Source organism: Rhincodon typus, chromosome 13, assembly GCF_021869965.1.
Source record: "Rhincodon typus isolate 14 chromosome 13, sRhiTyp1.1, whole genome shotgun sequence".
Lineage (NCBI taxonomy): Eukaryota > Metazoa > Chordata > Chondrichthyes > Orectolobiformes > Rhincodontidae > Rhincodon > Rhincodon typus.
The window spans coordinates 68387204-68409054 of record NC_063344.1 but is presented as its reverse complement, the minus strand read 5'-3'; the positions used below and the strand labels follow the sequence as shown (position 1 = coordinate 68409054).

Below are 21851 nucleotides of genomic sequence, written 5' to 3'. Positions count from 1 at the left end.
TACTCACTCATCTCAATCCACATGGACAAGGAGAACCATGACTTCGACTGGGACAACACCAAGATCTTGGGACAGGCTGGGCAGAGACAAGCACGAGAATTCCTGAAAGCCTGGCACTCCACGAAGCATGCTATTAATAAACACATTGAACTCGACCCCATATACATTCCACTACGGAGGAAACCCGGAAGTGAGGCAATCCATTGCAACGGACCCCAGAGTTTAAAAGCCAGGTGAGAAAACACACCGACGCTTCATCAGAGGCTGCACTGAGGATGTTACCAAGCACAGTAACGAAACATCTGCGGAACAACAAACCAGCTCGGCGAGCCAACCAACCTCAACACCCACAACCCGAGCTACAGATCTACTCCAAAACCTTATTGGTTGTGTCTTTTTGTTGCTAGTTGATGTTCGTGTACTCTTGTAGCTAATTTTCTTCCTGCCTGTCCAATGTAATGTTTGTTGCAGTCTTTGGAGGGGATTTTGTGTATTATGTTGGTCCTGTCCATAGTGGATAATGTGTCTTTGAAATACTGCATTCAGTTCTGGTCTCCCTGCTATAGAAAGAATGTTGTAAAACGTGAAAGGATTCAGAAAAGATTTGCAAGGAAGTTGCCAGGGTTGCAGGGTTTGAGCTACAGGGAGAAGCTGAATAGCCTGGGGCATTGGAGGCTGAGAGATGATCTTAGAGAAGATCATAAAGTCATGACAAAAAGGCATGGTTGGGGCAAATTGCCAACATCTTTTCCCAGGAGTGGGGGAGTCCAGAACTAGAGGGCATAGGTTTAAGGTGAGAGGGGAAAGATTTAAAAGGGACCTAAGGGGCAACTTTTTCATGTAGAGGGTGATGTGTGTCATGGAATGAGCTGCTAGAGGAAGTGGTGGAGGCTGGTACAATTACAACATTTAAAAAGCATCTGGATGGGTATATGAATAGGAAGAGTTTAGAGGGATATGGACCAAATGCTGCCAAATGAGACTAGATTTATTTAGGATATCTGGTCGGCCTAGGTGAGTTGGACCGAAGGGTCTGTTTCTATGCTGTACAGCTCTGTAACTCTAAAACTTTGATGATTGACTGGACTTGGTATGCCTCTGATGTTTCTGAACCTGATGCCAGGTACCCCAGTCAGTGTTATGTTTGCTTTCCTTTTTGGGGGCTTCAACAGGAGACCGAGATGGATCATTGACTCGGCCTTCCTAGCTGAAGGTGGGTGCATTTTGATTTAAATTGTATCTCCAAAGCATTAGACCAGACTTCTTAGTTATTAGTCCATCTTTGAACCAAAACATAATTTGGTGATGGAAGCAAAGGAGCTTCAACACCTTCTGAATAGAAAATAATCTATTTAAAAAATTTAATGTGTGTTTGCTTGGTATGGACTGTGCTGACTGTCGCGATGTATTCACTTGTTCTGTGTTCCAGGCCACACATTAAAGAAAAATTACAACAAGGGGTCACTCTCATTGTGGATAGATATGCATTTTCTGGAGTTGCATTCACTAGTGCGAAACCAGTAAGTAGCAAAAGTGAGGATGTGAACTGTATCAACAAGTCCAGGACAATCAGACAATTCTTCCCATTTTTCCCGGTACATCCAAAATCAAAAACCTTGTAACAAAAACAAATTGCAGGAATCCACACTGGACTTGAAACATTAACTCTGCTTTCTCTCCACAGATTCTGCCAAATCTCCAACATTTTCTGTTTTTATTTCAGATTTTCAGTTTTTTGTTTTGTTTTATCAGAAAACCTCTATTGGAATTAATCATTTATGTTTAAGATAGATTTAGTGACCTTACACTGTGTAAATACCAAATATCTCAGAATCCTTAGTGTGGAAGCAGGCCATTGAGCCCAGAGACCACACTGACCCTAGCCTGTCCCTACAACTCTGCATTTCCAAATAGACTCTTTGATAAAGTTTGGAAAAATAGAGAAATTGAGAGTTACTGATTGAAGGAAAAGACTTGCATTTGTCTAGCCTCCTTCCTCCAAAAAAATGGTGCCTCATGGCTAATGAAGTGCATGTCATTATAATGTGGGAAATATGGTAACCAAGTTTCATGTGGCAAGCTTTCAAAAACAATGATGTGATAATTATTGATGTTGTTTAAGGATTAGTATTGATCAGGACATAGGAATTTAGTTGACTGGCCTGCAGTTTGCTGACTGAAAACTGCAGGGGAGTGGAATGCAAAAACTAAAGAATGTAAAACTAGTTGAAAGAAAAAAAACTTGCATTTCAATAGCTTCTTTGCAAGATTTCATGAAGGGTAATCTGATAGAGGTCTTTAATATGACACGTGAGTTTGATGGGTATGTAGAAAGATATTTCTATTTATGGGAGAGTCCAAAACTAGCTGCCATAAAAATAAGGATAAGGTCATCACTTATTTTGTGTGCTAAAGGTGTTTTTTTTTTAATGCTGATCATCTCTTCCCTCATGTCTAACGCTACCTGATTTGTTTCCTCAAAATAGGATTTCAGATTGGAATGGTGCAAACAACCAGACATAGGTATTCCAAAGCCTGATGTAATCCTGTTTCTTCATCTTCACCCTTTGACGGCTGTGAAGCGAGGGGGCTATGGCAATGAGCGGTATGAAAACATTACCTTCCAGGAGTCAGTACTTAAGCAGTTTGAAGAGTTGATGAAAGATGAGACCTTAAACTGGAAGGTATGCGCAGGATGCCTCGAACACTTCACTGCCTTATATCCACTCATTCCTGTACAGTACAGAAATCTATCAATCTCTACTTTAAACGTACACAAAGACTGAGTCTCCACAGCCCTCTGTGGTAGAGAATTTCATAGGTTCACAACTCTGAGTAAAAGAAATTCTTTGCATTTTGGACCAAAGTGGCATCCCCTCTATTTTTAAATCGTACCCTCTGGTTCTAGTCTCACTTATAGAGAAAGCATTTTACCAGCACCTACCCTGTCTATCCCTTTACGTATTTTGCAAGTTTCAATGAGGTCATCTCTCATTCTTCAAAATTCTAGAGAAGTCTAGGATCATAGTTCTGTGAAGGGAGGAGTGGGTCATCAATGACTGTCTCTTCCTGGGTCCTTGTCATTGTCAACAAAAAATGAAATAATTGGCTAGGAGGTGGGTGGACAATGTTATCCACAGGGAATAACATTGAAAGCATTTTCTGTGACACTGACCAGTTAGATTAGAGATGATTTAACTTCCTTAACTTTCTTTTATCGAAACAGAAGTTAGATGCTTCTCAAAGTGTTGAAGATTTACACCAGGAAATACTGTCTCAGGTGAAGAAAACCATCAGTAAAGTTGGTGAGGAGCCTATCGGAGAACTCTGGAAATAAAATGCTTCTTCCTGCACAGAGGGTGAGATTTGGGAGAGTGGAAATGAAAGAGATCATTGCACCCACTTTGTATTCAATTCTGTGTTCATCCATTTGCATGTATTCTTAAATCAGCTGCTGTGGAAATTCAAGTTTCTGCATTCAAGCGGAATGTTCAAAGAGGTCAGTTCAGCCCCTTTTTCTGAAAAGTAGTCATTAGTAATATATTAGCAAAATAAAACTGTTTATAATTTGGTCACCAGTCTCCTTCATTTACTTGAGTCATCCTGATTGTTCGGATGAAAGCTACTTCACATCTGGATCTGATGACCTTCAATCATTCAGATTCCCAGCATTGGATCCCACAGAGCAAGGAGGAGCAGGTGCCCTGCCAAATTGGGGAAATAAGCCTTTTCCTCTTTCCAGCGTCAGTGACCTCGAGCCCCTTCCTTCTCCCTCTTCCTATGGTCTTCCCCCGAGCCAGTGTTGCTTGTGAAACATAAACCATCTTTCGCACAGAAAAAAAATGGCAGTGACTATTGCTGTTCCTGAGATGGGTAGAGATTAGTTGTCTGGTTCTAGTCATCAGCCTGGGGGAAAACAAATCTGTATCCACCCTGTCATAGTTTGTAAGAATGTTGTAAGTTTCAGTGAGATCCCCTCATTCTTAAAACTCCAGAGAATACAGTCACCAAGGCTTATAGTACTTGCTCCATCAAAATTTGAATTTCTCTTCTGCAAATTCAGCAGTGCTAAATTTCAAATCTGAGATTAGATTTTTTGCTAATCAAAAGCAAGGAGGTTATGGGCAAAAGCAAGAATATGGCGTTTGATCCCTGATCAGATAACAGTTGATTGAGTGGCAGAACAGGTTTAACAGGCTAAATGACTTGCATCTGTTCAACTGTTTCTTGAGTGGTGGACTCAGTGTTTTGCTCTGCATTTAGCCTTACTGACTCACAGCAGCATCTACTATGAACAACTCCTCACAGCCGTGTTTATTTCCCCCTCCTCCCCATCCAAAGACAGAGTCGTTCAGCCCATTGATTCTACCATACCATTCTAGATCTCCATGCCATTTGCCTGCTCTTGATTGTTTAATTTTATTTGCCTCCAGAAATCTATTAATTCCATCTCAAACTTGCTGAATGACTGGCTGAGTTTCCACAGCTCTGAGGTAGAGAATTCACCATCTTTTTAGTGAATTAATTTCTACTCATCTCAGTTTTAAAAGGTCCGCCATTATGCTGTGATTATGTCCCTTCATTCTAAAGTCACCAGCCAGTTGTAACATGATGCTGTGTTCTGGTATAATAATTGTTCATATTGTAAAGTGTGGTTACATTTTGTGCAGATGGTGGTAGCTCACGTTGTGTCACTTCAATACTTTGCACTAAATTGGTAATCAGTGGCACACAAGATTGCAAGTTACATTCATGGGATGTACAGGTCTTTGACAAATAACTGACTACACCTTGAAACTAATTATTGTGATAAAGTGTTCGATTTATATAAAAAATATATTTCAGTATCACTTATTTTAAGAGTTTGGATTAGCAGCATGATCTTGGTCTATGTGGATGAGGGGATTTAGTGATTAACGAGTATTTGGAATTTTTTTTCAAAAAACAAATGTATAGATTCCCTTGAGTGATAATTGGAATTTGTTTGTATTGCAAGAGTTTCATGAGTAAACATTGAAAAGCATTAACTCAGAAGGATCAGGATTTGATTTTTTTCTGCTTCGGGAAAAACAAAACTTGAAGCGTTTGTTTCAGTTCAGAAATACTGGTTGAAAAGGAAGGAAAGGAATTAGTTCAAGAAAGTTTGAAACTTTCAAATGCAATCCTTTACACTGATGTAACCGGTTTCCTGAGCAGACATATTTGGTTAGAATACTGAAGGGGTTATTCGAAGCTGAGAATGGCTGAGGAACTCATAGAATCATAGAATCCCTACAGTGCGGAAACAGGCCCTTCGGCCCAACAAGTCAACGCCGAACCTTGTCGCATCCCACCCAGACCTATCCTCCTATAACCCAATTAAGCTACACATCCCTGAACACTACGGGCAATTTAGCATGGCCAATCCACCTAACCTGCACATCTTTGGACTGTGGGAGGAAACTGGAGCACCTGGAGGAAACCCACACACAGTCGGCTGAGGGTGGAATTGAACCTGGGTCCCTGGCGCTGTGAGGCAGCAGTGCTAACTACTGAGCCACCGTGCCGCCCCTCAACTCAGTTGTATGAAAGGTCAAGGAAATTGAAAAGAACAGTTAGGTGAAGCCTAGAGATGTGATTGTGAAAGGAATTCTCTAGTATTTTAGCACTGCAAATGCATACTGATGGGATAAATAGAATATTGTACTTCTAACTGTTTCAAAAATCTTTCAAATGATCAAACAAATAGCTTGGCTTACTCTATTTTAGATCTTTTCTTCTGTGAAATAGAGAGTTATTGTTAAAACTAAAACTCCAGCAATGTCAGTGTTTCAGTGAAAGAGCTTATTAAATAAAAATAAATAATCTATCAAGCCAAATCTGTCTGGGATCATAACTTTTTTCTCTTTCACCTTGACTAAAAGTGGAGAACAGTCTCTCCAAATTGGTCAAATGCGAAATATAATCTGTTCCAACATGTGTGTTATTTAAAACAATTTATTCAGATACATTATATTTTCAGCAGTCCATTTATCAGCCTCTTCAAAATAGGTGCTATTTAAACATGGTTCATGGTTAACTATTCAGCAGGCTGGCAGAACTGTTCCTTTGCTGCAGTAATTGTATCTTTTCAATTAAACTGAGAATGTGGCCAAATTCCCATGGACTTATGTATTACCTGTATTAATGAACTGTTGCAGTCAATCTTGACAAAACCATGGCAATCCTATTCAAATGCAGATAACCAGCACCAACCTCTTTTCTATGACAGTTAGTAACTAGGGGAGGACTGACTAAAAAGAATTTAGTGCCAAAGTTGTGGTAATATTCTTTACTGCTCTCTTTATCCCACCTGATAATGCACATGCTTATTTGCTTGAATGTTTTTATACATTGAGTTATTGAAACAATAAGCTGATATAATCAATGTTAACAACAGCAAATATACTTCATACAATTGGAAATAGTTCACAATCTTAAGTGTTAATTAAAGTGGCTAATTGAAATATTTTATGGGTTTTAATGGCAATCTATTGTTCTTTGGTTCTACAAAGTGTTTACTATTGTGCTTTACTACACCTACTGTTTAACTGAGCAGCAAATAACCTCCCTTCTAACGAACAAATGAATATGGAGTCCATCATATCTGTCACAGCGTACACCCCTCCTCACACCTCAGCATAGCACTCGTAGAATTTTCTTCAACTATAATATGAATGAATATATTCAGACAGACATCAACTATTGCCTGTGTTCAACAGCATCGTTAACTTCAGTTAGCTAAATGCAGGCATGGTGAAACTGGCATCCAGTAGCCTGAACTAATATAGTGTTATGCTCCTACATTGATTATTATTCAGTAATCTGCTTCACAGGACTGATGTGTGACATTTGGTCCTCAAATGAATTTTGATCAAGTCCAATACGTTAAGATCTAAACCTGATCTAGGATCGGTAATAATCACATCATTGAGCTGTTCCCTCTGCCTCTTAGCACCACAATACAGCACGACCTTTTCTTCTTGCTAAACACTATGGAAACACACTGTGGCCCTTCCTTCTCGCCACAGGCTGGTCAAGTTAGTGCATTTCAAAGCCTTTAATAGAACTGAAAAGGCAGTGAGTCATACCCTTTAGAAAGAAAGTAAAATTTCCCCAAATTATACAGGAAGCCATTAATTGCATCCTTTAAGGGAAATCCTCCCATACTTCTACCTGTTAACAAAGCCAGGTTTACCTACAATTCTCTGTTCAACATGGGTTTAATTAACCCAACTCACTGAAGAGAGGTGGATTAGCACAAGTTCCTTTTGACATCACAGGAAAGAATCCAATACGTCTGCAATCTTGTCCACTTCCTATTTTCTGCTGCTCCAACAGGACTCCATGCTGTTGCTGCAGGACTGCTGACAAACAAGCTGCTGGATAAAACCCCAGGAGCTTTCAAATTATGTCCTTCAATATGCTCCTAAAGTACAACAAAAACTTGCTGAAGAACATGATAAATATGATGTGTTGGTAAAGCAGAGTCAGGTTTGCATTTAGTCATCGAATAGTCTGAAGGTTGATGAACTCAGATGAGGGATATATTTTCTCAGAGGGGACCACAACAGCACACACCATCTGAGGATCCTAGTGCACTGATGGTAATAACATGAGTTAATGAAACCTGTGCCAATTTGCCAATCCTTCGGAGTATTGGCAGCATGAGAATCACCAAACACTTTGCTCTCAAAACTGAATTCAGGAAATGTCTTGTTTTATAATGAAAGGATCTCAAAATCTTCATCTTCAGAATCAAAGAATCGTTCCAGTCTTTCAGAATCTGTAAAGTCTGGAAAAAATAAAAAATCAGATTCTAGTTATTTTATAATTCTCAAGTCGGCACAGTGCAGTTCACACAATAGCATTGGACTGAAATTCAACAGGAACATTTTCTTGTTACCAGGAGTAAGACAGTGGACATCTGGGAAGCGAGCAGTCTGATAATCCATCAACTCAAACATCAGTAATGCATCCTTCTCCTGTGAAATCTGCAGAAACACACAAGTGACCATGCTTTGTTCCAACTGCTGCAAAATGCATAATACATGGGAACATTTATTTATTTAAATGTTAAACCACACAAAGTAACACATGGAGTGTTAGAAAATAAACCCCCATGAGATGAATGTTCATTACACAACAGAAACAGGCAGTGACAATCGGGCCAGTTTTTTAAGGTTTCCAGGAAAACGAAGGACAGGCATAGAATTTGATCTTCAAAATAAACGATAAATGATAAATTCAAAGGAAAAAACAGAATTTGACTTCTAAAAACCAAAGCAATTCTTAGAAGGACAAATTATTGCAGCAATCTTGGCAGAAAGTGTGTGTTGGCATGTTATAATGATCCTGATAGACAGCATGTTCTGATTCACGGTACAATCACATTGGGAGTTAAATAATAATTATTAAATATTGTCTGCTGCATTGGCAAATGAAGTGTCTTTTTTGACAAAACCCAGACAACTTCTTGGTTTGGTTAACATGGTTAGTATGTTGCCAGGTTCAAGTCCTATCTGCACCAGAGGTGAGGCTTAATATGTCTGAATGTGTTTATTAAAAATAATTACTTTAGGAGACATGCTCATGCTCTCATCACTATCATAGCATGTGACCTGAGGAGATAAAGGTCTCATACTCCATCTTGCCCCAGAACACTTGAAGCATGCTGTTGAATGCTTTCTGTTGTAATCTAACATTTGTGTATAATTGTTAGCTGTAATAAATGTCTGTTGAATTCAATACCAGGATATCCACTTCTGGTTAAAGAGATAACATAAGCATTGCCCTATCAGATAAGATAACTTGCTGAAGCTAAACTCTCATTACTTCTTCAGCTGCAGTACAAAATCAACTGATTTTAAGGGGAGATGACAGTGTATTGGTATTATCACTGGACAGTTAATCCATAGGTAATGTTCTGGGGACCTGGGTTTGAATCCTGCCACAGCCGATGGTGGAATTTGAATTCAATAAAAATCTGAAGTTAAGAGCCTAATGATAACCATGAATCCATTGCCAATTGTCAGGAAAAAGCTATCTGGTTCATAATGTCCTTTAGGGAAAGAAACTGCCATCTTTACCTGGTCTGGCCTACATGCGAGTCCAGAGCCACAGCAATGTGGTGGACTCTTAACTGCTCTCAGGGCAATTAGAAATGGACAATAAATGATGGCCTAGCCAGTGATGCCCTCATCCCATGAATGAATAAAAAAATTCTGCAAAATTCCCATAAACATTAATTAAACTCAGTGACCAAAGTCTTGGCTTAGTTGATTAGACTTTGTCTTCTTAAAGAAGCACAGCTTTCCTTCATTAGAACATTTTTTTATTCCTCCTTGGAACGTTGGTGTTGCTGGCAATGCCAATATTTGATACCCATCCCTAATAGCATTTAGGAAGACGTTTATGAGCTGTGTTTTTGAATCACCACAGCCTTTGGATGTAGGTACACCCATGGATTTCTTTCTGTATTGATTTGGCGCAACGGAGTGACTTGGGAGATCGTTTTGAGGGTAATTAAGAGTCAATCACATTATATTGTGTTGCATTGCAGGATACAACATGCCTGCCTTTAAAACAAGCTTTGCTCAATGACATTCCTAACTGTACGTCAGCTCTCTACCATGAAAAATAGTGTATTACGATATCTCCCATCTTCAGCGTATTAAAACTTCCTTCACAGAAAATTGGATACTTCTTATTTTAGAGTGTAGTTATTGATTTTACAAGTCCTCTGGGACTATGGTGACTTTACCTTTATAGGCTGACTCAGTCTGACCTTTTGACAGGTGACAGTGCTCCAATTGCACCATACCTGACAATTCCAGTTCAGGTAAGCAACTTCTAAATGTTTCAAATTGCTATTCTTAAATGGCATGTACAGATACTAGAATCTCTGCAAGTTGTTTTTTTGTAAACTGATATAAACAGGCATGAGGAAGCTAACTCTCTTCAAATGTTTGCTGTGCTTTCTAGTCTCAGTGACCAAATGACCCGCTTCAAATAGTACAGGTGAACAGATAAGCAGAACCACCTGCTCTTTCATTATGAGGATCCAATTTATCTTAATAGAGCTAGTCTCACCATTTTCATTCGTTTACACCAGTCGTTAAAATCCTCCTCTGTGCTGCAGAAAAAGCCCTGCAGGAGAACAAGATAATCAAAGGTCAATATCAGCACAAGTGTTGACATGTAGTCACCTACCATTGATATCCACCAACTTAAACAGGAAGCAGCTTGTAGACATTAGTAGTACTCAAGGGGAACCCAGTGAGGGGATTCCAACGTCCAACCTTGGCTGTACTAAAGCTTGATGGCAGGATAGCATCTGCAGAACCTCAGTTGGAGGGTGGTATGTGAGGTATCTCCGGAAGGCAGTGCATGTGGAATATTGAGGTGAAAGGGTGGTGTGTAGGGATGATTGTGGGTCGGGTAACTGTTTTGGGTTGTAGCCCATCAGGATAAATCAATCAGTGCAAACCACATCCAAAAATGTGCACCAGATGCTGTGGACTGACCAAGTGTTGGGAGCTCCTGACATAACAATGCAACCTAGATCCATCCCCTGCACCTTTCCACAATTTACATCTTCCATTGCTGTTAACCAGATTCATTGGAACCAGTAACTCTTCCTGTTTTTGCTATTCAGAGATTAAACATCGAAAGACCCAAACAGCTTAAGCTGCATTTACAAATTTCTTTAGATATTACCATGTCCATACGACATAGAGAGAACATTGAATGTTACAGAAAAGCTATACTTGTTTTTACTCATTTCTCTTAATACTTTGTACCAACGTTTTTTTGTGCTTAGCTACCTTGGTACCCAAGGTGGCGCCATGTGTGGCAACATTATACACTCTTCACTGTACTCCTGTACATCTGTACTTGAGTATGCATGACAATAAAATCTAAATCTAACATGCTAGGAAGAATCAGGTTTGCCGCTAGCATCCAGTCTGCTTGCAAGACCCTCAGCAGAAACCAGATTTCAGGCTGAGCCAAACCTGCCTCGTCCAATACCTTCTTGAAGCCCAGTTCTCTAGAAGATCCCTATTTTCTGGCCAAAAAGTGGCCAAGGACTGTACACCAACACTTTTGTCACCGTCAGAAGGAATTGTGGAACTTAAGCCAACCGAGCCCAAGCTCCTATGAAAAAGAACCTTCACTGGACACTGATGTTTTGGACTCAAGAAAAATCACATGAATTAATGTACATATCTTTGATTTTTCATCATCCTTAATTGTAACCTCTTTCCTTAGTTCAAGTCTCACTCCAGGACTTGATGGCCGCAGAAGGTGCCTTCACGATGTGAAAACAACAATGTAATTATCAACTTGCAAATCCTTCTAATAGGCTTGTGACAGGCAGTAAGACAGCGAGTTTCTTGGTCATCCAGAAGCCTGTAGTAACTGCACCATAACAGCTTTCATGCACATGCTCTTGCCAAATTGCCATTAGCCAGGCAGTCAATTACCACCTAAAGCACAGCACCAAGATCTTTACAGATCTCATAATTTGGTTATATTGCATTGGCAAAAGTGTTCTTATGAACAGACAGGCTGGATTGCTGCACATACCACAGCGATGGATGGGTCCAAGTCACAGATGCTCATCCTACAAGGAGGATGCTGACAGTGGAAACTCTCATCTGGTATAGAGAAATCATCAAATGGCTCCACCGCAGGCTGTGTCGTGTGTGGATCAAGGTAGATTAGCTCATCATCTGCAAAATTAAATGACAGAATTTTTTATGGAAGCAATCAGCTCTGATGAAAGGATCTAATTACAAACCCAAGCAAGTCAGAAAAATTTCACATGACTTCTCGGGTCTCACAGCTTGGTGTTTGCACACCATTTGCAGTGCCAGGTCAAAATGATACCGTTTAGAGTATCATTAGCTATCAACTACAGAACTGTTATAAACTATTACTTAAGAGTAATCATCAGCTCATCTATATAGAACAGTAGTATTTGAGGAAGTTGTTCCGTGCATAGCTGATGGATAATAAAACACTAAGGGATTTACATGTCAGCTGTACGTATACACAAAAATAAGTCAATTGTGGCATTCAACTGAATATTTTGCAAAGATACGTTTGCTGTGTAATATCATTCTTTAACTGGATGCAGACTAAGTATAAAAGGTAATACTATTTCTTAGCAGATTTCAGTTGCATTGCTTATGACGAATCAGAAGAATCTATCGTACAAATGGGAAAATGTTACAGAAACTTAGGAAAGATACACATGGCATCCCACTCCATCTGATAGTTGCTCGCCACCCTCTCATGGTTCACTATTTAGCTCCCACCTCACCACTGCCCAGTTTAAAATGTATCTGGTTTACAGTTGGTTGAGGCTTTGCAATGCCCATTTGGAAGTGACAGGAGTAATGGTGCATTTCAGCAGTGACTGACCTACATATCCGATGAAATAATGGGCACTGTTGGGTTTGCCACCGATGACTCCAAGAGATTGTGGCATCATGAAGCATTTCTGAAAAGATAAAATTGAAATGGTGAATGAAACTGACATGGTAAGGGAGGCACAGAAGTAGAGGAAGAAGGGGAGTAGGTAGTAGTGTAAGGAGAATGAGGGGTGGACATGTGATGGGTTGATGGATAGAGGTAACAAAGCCACATAAGCAGATGTTAGGACAGTTGATGAACAGTTATATATTGAGCAAGGTTTCGAGCTACATAAACAGGTCTGGGGCGTGGACTTCCAGTGCTTAGGGCCCAGGCAGCTGACAGCACAGCTGCCAGTAGTGGAGCGACGGAAATCAGAAATGCACAAGGCAGCAGAATGAGAGAAGCAAAGACATCTTGGAGAACTGCAGTGAGGGGATTGAAAATAAGTACGAGAATATTAAGATGTAAGTGCTGGTGGACAAGTTAATGTAGGTCAAAGAGGACAGGGGTGCCTGAAGATAGATTACAGCAACAGAATTTGAATGAGCTCCAATTTCATGAGGGTACAGGTGGCAGAGAGCAGTGAAACAGTACTCAGAGACATGGATGACAGTTTGAGCATCAAACAAGCCAAGGCAGTGACAGAGGCTGGTAATGCTATGGAAATAGAGTTGGTGGTTCCAGTGCTGGAGTGAACATTGAGTCTCTCAATTCAAGATCAAATAAGAGGCTCAGTTTGCAACAGTCTGGTTCAACTTTGAACCAGAGAGAGGGATGGAATCAATCGTAAAAACAAAATGCTGGAAAAGTCTGGCAGCATCTGTGGAGAAAGAAGCATTTAATGATTCAGGGCAATGGATTATCAGAAATGGAAAAGTTAGCAATCTAACAGGTTTTCACAAATACAGACAGGGAGTATGGAAGAACAAAAGTGAACATTTGTGATAGGCAGGACAGGCCGAAGACAACAGAATCTTCATTCATAAATTGGTTTCTTAATATTTAATTGGAAGAAGTTTCTGCTCATCCAGTGGATGTTAAAGAAGTAGCATCTCGAACTTGAGGAAGTGGAGGGGTAGAGCTGGGTGTCATCAGTATATGTGAAATCTGATGTTACATTTTCAGATGATGTCACTAAGGTGTAGCATGTAGATGAGGAATAGGAAGGGCTCGAAGGCAAATTGTTTGCAGATTCCAGAGATAACAGTGCAATAGCAGGAAGAGAAGCCATTGCAAATGATACTCTAGTTACAGTTAGATAGACAGGAATAGAACCAGGTAGATGCAGTTTCATCCAGCTAAGCGATGGAGGAGAGATACTGGTGCTGGATCTTATGGTTAATTGGATCAAAAGTCCTGCAGACAGTTTGAGGAAGATGAGGAGGGTTGGTTTACTATGGTCACAGTGGGATTCATGCAGACTTAATGGTCAGAACAGTCTGTCTGTATGCTGGAAAGTTAGATGTAGTTTTCCAGTATTCACAATTCTTTTGCTTTTCATTCTCATCATAAGCCTTTCGCCAGGGGAGAAAACTGTACCTTCAACGTTTTGATGTATGCTTCATTGATCTCGCTGAGTCCCAGCCTTAGAGGTATTAGCAACACTAATGGTTTCCACGCTAATGTGTCTTCTGAGCAATTTGCACCTGAAGGATACCCATTGAACGGCCTTTGACCAACAGTTTGAGGGAATGCTGCTGCTGCCCCCGCACACGGACTCTCAGATTTGCACAACATCTCTGTTACAAAACAAGAGACAAAATTGGTGATAGCCTGCTCTACCCAGTCTCATTGCTCCCTATACACAACATCAACACCAGAAGGTATTTGATAAAAGTCCCCCAAAAGAGACTGTTGGCTCAAGATAAGGAAATCAAAGGCATATTATTGATCTGCGTTGGAAATTGACTCAGTGGTAGGGGTAGAGAGTAAGGGTGATGGGCAGGCACTAAATCAGCAGTATGAGACTCATCTGTTATGCAAGGATGTGTGTTGGGACCGCACCTGTTCATCATATTGACTTACACTTAGAGGATGGAATGGGAAGTCCCAAATCTAAATTTGTTGATGACACAAAGATCTTTGTAAGCAGTGTGGGTGGCAAAGTTAGAGAGACATTGATAGGTTAAGTAAATGGGCAAAATTGTGCCAAATGGATTTCAATATGGGCAAATGTGACTTTGGACAGAACAAGGACAGACCAGGTGCTTTCTAAATTGAGAAAGGTTAGAAACAGTGGAGTCTGAAGACTCCAGGTATACGGATGATTAATATATCATGAAAAGTAAAGAAGACAATCAAAAATGCTAATGAGATGACTAGTGGTGAGTTTAAGCTGATGGTCACCATACTTCAGGCAAGGGGTCAGGTACAGAACTTGAGACCTTCACGGTTACCTCAACCAGTATGGGAATTGGGTCCGTGCTGTTGGCATCACTCTGCATCATAAGCCCACCATCCAGCCAACTAAGCTAACCTAGCCCCAATCTACAGGAGTACAAGGGTAAAGAAATCATGTTTCAGCTATACAATACCTGATATGACCACCTTGGAGTACTGAGAGTAATTCTGGTCACATCTCTTTAGGAAGGATCTTTTGACCCGGGAGGGAGTGCAGGAGAGATATGCCAAAATGAAACCTGGATTCCAAGGTGACACATTGATATTCCATGATGTTTAGAAGGTTAAAGAGTGATCTGTCGGTGATACTAAGGGAAAGGGGATAATTGTTGGGGAGTCCAGGACTGCAACTATAGTCTAAAAATGCGAGCCTGTCCTTTCAGGTGTGAAATTGAGAAATATACACACACATACAAAAAGGGGGCAAATCTTTGGAACTCTCTTCTGAAAACAGCAGCTGATGCCAACTAATTGTTAAGTTTAAATCCGAGATTGATATATTTTTGTTAAAAGTTTTTCATGGATTTGGGAAAAAATAGGCATACACAGAGTTAGATGGCAGATCAGGCATGATCCCACTGAATGACAGAATGGGCTCAGACAACTAAACGTTCCTAACTTCTTAACTCCACAGTACATTGTCACAGTTTGGTTATGGCTTCCTTTTCCCTATTCACCACAAAATCCTGATACCTAGGGGTTCACGTGCATCGATTTTTAAAGCCAGTAGGACGTACCGAGAATTGTTAATGAAGCTTATGGGATCTTGGGCTTCATTTATAGAGGTATTGAGTACAACAGCAGGGAGACCACCCTGAACCAGAGTTGGTATTGTGTCCAGCTCCAGTCAACCAATTTTAGAAAGGGTGCAAACGTTCTTGAGAGAGTGCAGAGGGGAGTTACCACAATGGTTTCAGAGATGTGGGATTCTAACTAAAAAAAAAAATCACAGGAACTGGTATAAACACAGAAAATGCTGGAGAAACTCAGCAGGTTCTGAAGAAGTGTCAGATCAGACTCAAAATATTAACTCTTTCCCAACAGATGCTGCAAACCTAAGTTTCTCCAGCATTCTCTGCGTTTGTTTCAGATATTCCAGCATCTGCAGTATTTCGTTTCTATTGGAGAAACTGGTGTTCTTGAACAAAGGAGGTTGGAGGGGGATTTGACATGTACAAAAATATGGCAAGTTTAAAAAGTAGACAAAGAAAAGCTGTTCACAGTAACTGATGGTATGAGCACTAGCACAGACAGACTTAAGGTTTTGGGCAAGAGTTGTAGAAGCGATGTAAGGAAGAAAATTTTTTCCCCCACACTGCGTGGTAGTAACTTGGGACTCCTGGCTGCCTCCAATCTCTCCACAGTGTTTACCTAACAGGTAAAATCAAGATAGCCCAATGGCAGAAAAAGCCCACCATTACTGTCGTCAAAAGTCACATGAGATAATGGCCCACTGGTCAAAATCAGGCTGTAAATGATGACAATGAAGCATATCATTTAGGAATCAAAACCTTCTAGATGATAAGTCTGCTGAAGAAACTAACAAGGAAAATCATAAACTAAGCGTGGAATTTGACAGAACAGGTAGCAGATACATTTATGAAGGTATAGTAATAGGATCTTGGCCCAAGAACAACCCACGGGCTATAAAAACCTCAAACTTAATGTCACAAAGAGACTAAGTTTTCCTGTTTCATTGAAGCTCCTTACGAGAGTTAGCACTGCACTTTCCCCAAAGTTTGTCAATATTACAAGTTGTTTAATAGGGAAGCTTGTCCAACTATTGAGAGGAGATGAGAAAACAATCGATCAGAGATTATATGAAAGCTGATAGCCTTGGCTCAGTAGTAGTGTTTTTTACCTTGAAGTGAGAATGTTGAGAGATCATGTTCATTCTAAAGCCTACAGTGTGGAACCTTTACGGACTCCCCAGTGGACTGCAATGTTGAGGGAGGGTGAAAGCATCTTTCAGGTGAGATGTTAAACCAAGGCCCTGTCTTCTCAGGTGGATGGAAAATATTCTATTACAGTATTTGAAGATGAACCAGAGAATTATTCTGGTGGCCATAATTTATTCAGAATTTAACATCAATGAAGCAGTTATCCACTCATTTATGTCAATGTTGCTTGAGAAATTTGGCATGAGACTGATTATGGAAATTGGCCACTCTCAACAACGATTACACTTCAGAAATACTCAACCGATTGTAGAGCATTTTGAGACAAAATGCAATTGCTTCCTTTCTTTTAGGTTAATTTGTAATTGAGATAAATTAGCCTCAGGCACTCTAAGCTCAGGAGAAAGTCATCTAAAAAAAAAATCAGTGCTCCCTCCCCTTTGTTAACAAGTGAACCTTGCTACAAAAAGCAGGAATGTCAGGCACACCCATGACAGAACTGTAATGATTATTTGGATGACACTCAATGTGCAGGTTTCTGCATTATGAATGGAAAGAGAAGATCCATAGAAGTGTTTATTGGTCTTTTGAAAAAATGGGGAGAAAAGGAAGAAAAATATGTATCATGGTCATCACTGAACATTAGGATGTATTCCTGTTCCTGGTTCACAATGATAGCATCTAGGCTTGTACATCCTGACTAGAGTGGCTACTTCTTTTATACATTCACATTGAAACAGCAATAAACTACAGTTGTCAATGGGCTTGTGGTAATTGCATTCAATTATGATCACAAGTGGTTGGAAATGGATTTTTATTGTTTATTAATTACACTTATAAACCAATAATTAATCTCCTGTAGCACTGCAGAGACACATGAAAGAATCGGTGTGATGTGCAAGTGAATTCATGTTAGAGAGCTGGGAATAATTGGATCAGCACATGCAGGTGTAATTTAAAGTACTTAGTCTGTTCATTTTATTTGACAATTTAGGTAACCGAGAAGTAGGGCTAGTTACAGCACAGAAGTCACCTACAGGACAAGGAAGATAAAGTGCTACTATGCCACCTTGACAGAAGGACAGAATTTCAGCATGACAATGCATAGGAGGTTTCTATCAGAATATGAACATAAAACTTGATGAGAAAGTTAGTGATAAAAAGTAAAATTTTGAGGACAATACATACATACAGACACATAGTTGTCAATATAGTATACAGATCAAATCAAAGATTGGGCTTGGTTGACCATTCTTCTTTCTTAGAACACTATTCAAAAATTTACAACATTTCAGATTTCTTATAAATGCTTCTTTAGCAATAACTACTGTGGAGACTTCTGTTAGCTGAGGTAGCAGATGGGTACAGACAGCAGGATTCCACCAGGAACACAGGATGAACTAATTAATCGACTTGTGTTAATGTCAGTTTCAGAAAGCTGAATTGGAGAATGCACTGATTTTCCTCAAATAAAGTCACAGCATTATTAATGTTCAATTCAATCGCAGTTACAGACAAATCCCTGGATTAACACTCAAATCGAAAGATTTCTGCTCCGGAACAGGGATCTACATTCACCCAACTGAAGGTAAAGGCTGTTAACTGCAGGAATAACATTTACAGCTTGGTTCAACCTCAGGGAGCTATCAAGAGCACAGAACTTTATAGATTCACTACTTGCTGATACTTACTGATGTCATCAATTATTACGGTGTTATCCATCGCCACATGAACAGCTAACGAGCTCCAGTTGTCAAAGAATGTGAGCTTCCTAAAAGAAAAGATGATATTGTTATACACCATGAGCTATGATAAAGAAAGCATACATGTAGCCTGCTACATACAAAGGAATGCAGCACAGGGGATCCATCTTCAACTCCTGAACTATGATGAATTAGCTGGTCCTAATCTAACAATCAGGGTGGGAAATGTACAAATAATGAGCCAAATATTCAAGAAATGATTCACCAGGCATTGTGAATATAAACACACATTTGTAAATAACGTACAGTCGTGCAGACAGTCAAACTCATTTTAACAGAATTCCATCTCCCTTCATGTTTAACCGTCTTTTTGAGATTCATGTAGTTCTATTTACTTTTATGTATGTCTAATCAGATAACCATCGGCATTTTGTTCAAGCTGCTAATTACCACAGTATTTGCAACATTCTGGCAGTTTACTGCAATACTAATTATTCTGTAGAAATCTAAATATACTAAATTCTCAAGTTGTTAATATTATTCTCAACCACTGCCATTATTTGAATTAAATAACCTGCAGAAACTACATAATATCTTAAATGAGCCTACTCTGTACATCCCAATGCAAACACTTTTAAAACTTTATACACAAAAGCCACAAACTCAATCTGTAGTGGTTCGAGAAGGCAGCTCACCACCACCTCCAGGGTAACTAGTGATGGGCCTAGCCCAGCCAGCACCACCCACATTTCGTGAATGAATACGACAAAATGTTTGGGCTGTAGAAACCCATATCACAAGACCACACGCTAGACTTAATCACAGGCTCCCAAACTCAATGGACACTGCCTGGCCATCACAGAAATACAGAAAGATGTTTATCAATACTCCTTGGACTAACTACAAATGGGAAAATAAACTACAAATACAAGAAACATCTCAATTGTTCAGCTGTTTCATCCTCTGGCAGTACTCAACAATACTATTCAATCTTTACACCCTCACTTCCTGACCCACCAGTAGTGAGAAAGCAATTGCACCTTCTCTTCCTTTCCTAATCAACCACAGGCAGTAACACCTTTTTCCATGTATTGGCACTTCACCCTCCGTCTTCCAGCAAGGTATAACTTCCAGCCATCCCCAAGCTAATTCTTGTCTTCATACTTCATCTGATTCCTACTGTTAAAAGCAAACACTGGACATGATGAGCAATGGCAGAAGATGAAATACCTGAATAGGAGGAATTTGACTTGAGCCTGGGATTCAGTCTACGATGTCATGATATGCATTGCTACAATCCATACCAATATATATTGCTGTCTTTGAATCTTGGTGTAGATGACTTTTTGGATATTTTTCTGTAATGTTTATTGAGGAAGTAATGTTGACCAGTTGACACTTAGTAACAGCACACAACAACCACAAACCTGCTGGTAAACAGTTTCACCTTGTAGGTGGTTCACTACGTTATGGATGCTGTCTCTCAGAGGAGACACTGACTGCTCCAACAGTCAGTAAGGAGCATTGCAGAAGCCCTATTAAGCAGATGTAAAACCTCACAGGGCACTACATATTTTGAAGTGCGAAGGATTTTGCCCTACTCTGAGACAATATTTCTTTCCAAGCAAGATCAAAATAAAAAAATCAGATTATCTGGGTATTAGCACACTACTGTTTGTGGGAGCTTGCTGTGAATAGATTGGCTTCTATAAATTGCTATATTTCAACAGGACCATACTTTGAAACTTCACGGTTGAGATATTATGGTCATGAAAAACACTTTCTCTCATTTGCACCCAACCAGTACATTTTTGTGATAATTCAGCATATGTTGTTTGAAAAACATGATAGCATACAATACTCAAAAAAAAAATTCATGGTACTTTGAGGCTGCAAAGTGTACAGGTGGAGTGGACAGAGTTCCCATTGTGTTAACCTACAGCTGAGCAATAGCCAGGATGTGATTTGCAATATGCCACAGCATGAAACAATCCCGCAGCATGTGTCAGTGCTACTGACAACATCTCCTTCCCCTAGCTACAACAGCTTGTTCTCTAAACTGTTCAAAACAAGTTACAGAAAAAATGCCCTAGACATTGAGAGAGAAGTGACAGAAAGAAACTGCAGCAATTGTGCTTTATATTGTTACCACTGTAACTGAATTTTGAGCATAAAAACTTATCCAACTGCAATGGATAAGGATATTAGTATTTATATTCCAGAAATCAGCAATACACACGCTGCATTGTTCCTGAGAAAGTGTCATAGAAATTTATTCCAAATCCAAGCACCATCCATCTTCTTGGAACAACACAACCTTGATTTGCTATGAGTAATTAGAGAAAAGATCTACTTTATATTAGAAAGCAAAGTCTACCACACACTTGTATTCTTCACATGTCAGATATCACATTATGTAACTACTGCAGTTTTAAATGCCACACTTGCACTTAATTATGAGAACTCTGAGCCATAAATGGATGGCAAAGTGATTCGGTGCAGTATATAACTGAACAGATTATAAATGAAGAGGGAAATTATTAGCAAGGAATTTTAAAAACAAACCAAGATTCATAAGTCAGTAAACATTTGAGGTACGAGGAACAGGTAAGTCATTCCAAACACTTCTTGTGAAGCCTTTCAGCTGCTATTTTGATGCCTCAATCAATTGACTACACATACTGCAAATACAACTCAAAACATACAACCTGTAGAAACACTAATTGGTAAAACAAGTATCACTGTATCCGTAAATGGTCCAACATCACCCATTAGGCCTTGCCTCAACACTCAGCAGGTGACAGTGCCCGAAGTGTAAATCTGGTTTCAAGGCAGCTGCCTGTTCCTCTCCATGGTATCAGCCAGTTCTTCACTGTGGTACAGTCCCCAGCAACTAGTCTGTTCAGACCCAGCCCTGTCCACTTCAACCTGCTGAGAGACATAACCCGCACCATCAAGCCAGCGGCATTGCTGTGCCCTGCTGTCACAATACTTGATACAAATAATAAGTCAACAGTCAGTAAGGAGCACTGGGGGACAGACTCAGGAAATAGTGAGATCCAATTTAAACAGTTTGAAGAGAAGAGCACATAAGTCAGATAATTGGAAATTGTCCTGAAAGTGCAGCAGAAATGGAATAATGTTCACAGCAAGTTTCCCTGTAGTGGCAAAGGAAACATGACAGGGGAGCAACAGACTGCATGCTTTAAATCAAAAAAGTTTAAGCAATTTAGAACTCAAATTATGGAAATTACCTATGTAATCAGTAAGGGTGAAAAAAGGAGGTTGAGCATGAGATGTTTTTGTGATTCAGACATCAAGATAAGATTAATAAACCACAAAATCAGAAATTAAAGCACAACAGCTTGCCATTTCAGTTGAGTGATCCTATGCTATTTCTATCTAAACC

The 21851-nt window shown here is 39.7% G+C and overlaps 2 protein-coding genes across 5 annotated transcripts in view; one reads left to right on the top strand and one right to left on the bottom strand.

Annotated features, from left to right (window-relative positions):
• Window positions 1–5857, top strand: part of dtymk (deoxythymidylate kinase (thymidylate kinase)) — an 18902-nt gene extending 13045 nt beyond the window's left edge. The window contains exons 3-5 of the mRNA XM_020523830.2: window positions 1430–1520; window positions 2487–2684; window positions 3227–5857. Coding sequence (XP_020379419.1) covers window positions 1430–1520; window positions 2487–2684; window positions 3227–3337 — 400 coding nt within the window. The 3' untranslated portion in view covers window positions 3338–5857. The remainder of the gene's footprint in view (window positions 1–1429; window positions 1521–2486; window positions 2685–3226) is intronic.
• A 101-nt stretch (window positions 5858–5958) lies between these two features.
• Window positions 5959–21851, bottom strand: part of atg4b (autophagy related 4B, cysteine peptidase) — a 40429-nt gene continuing 24536 nt past the window's right edge. For all 4 annotated transcript variants that reach the window (XM_048604230.1, XM_048604229.1, XM_048604233.1 and 1 more), the window contains 7 exons: window positions 18431–18510; window positions 13981–14180; window positions 12448–12526; window positions 11608–11753; window positions 10111–10167; window positions 7925–8012; window positions 5959–7813 (listed from right to left, as the gene is read on the bottom strand). In XM_048604230.1, the coding sequence (XP_048460187.1) occupies window positions 7740–7813; window positions 7925–8012; window positions 10111–10167; window positions 11608–11753; window positions 12448–12526; window positions 13981–14180; window positions 18431–18510 (724 nt within the window). In that variant the 3' untranslated portion in view covers window positions 5959–7739. The remainder of the gene's footprint in view (window positions 7814–7924; window positions 8013–10110; window positions 10168–11607; window positions 11754–12447; window positions 12527–13980; window positions 14181–18430; window positions 18511–21851) is intronic.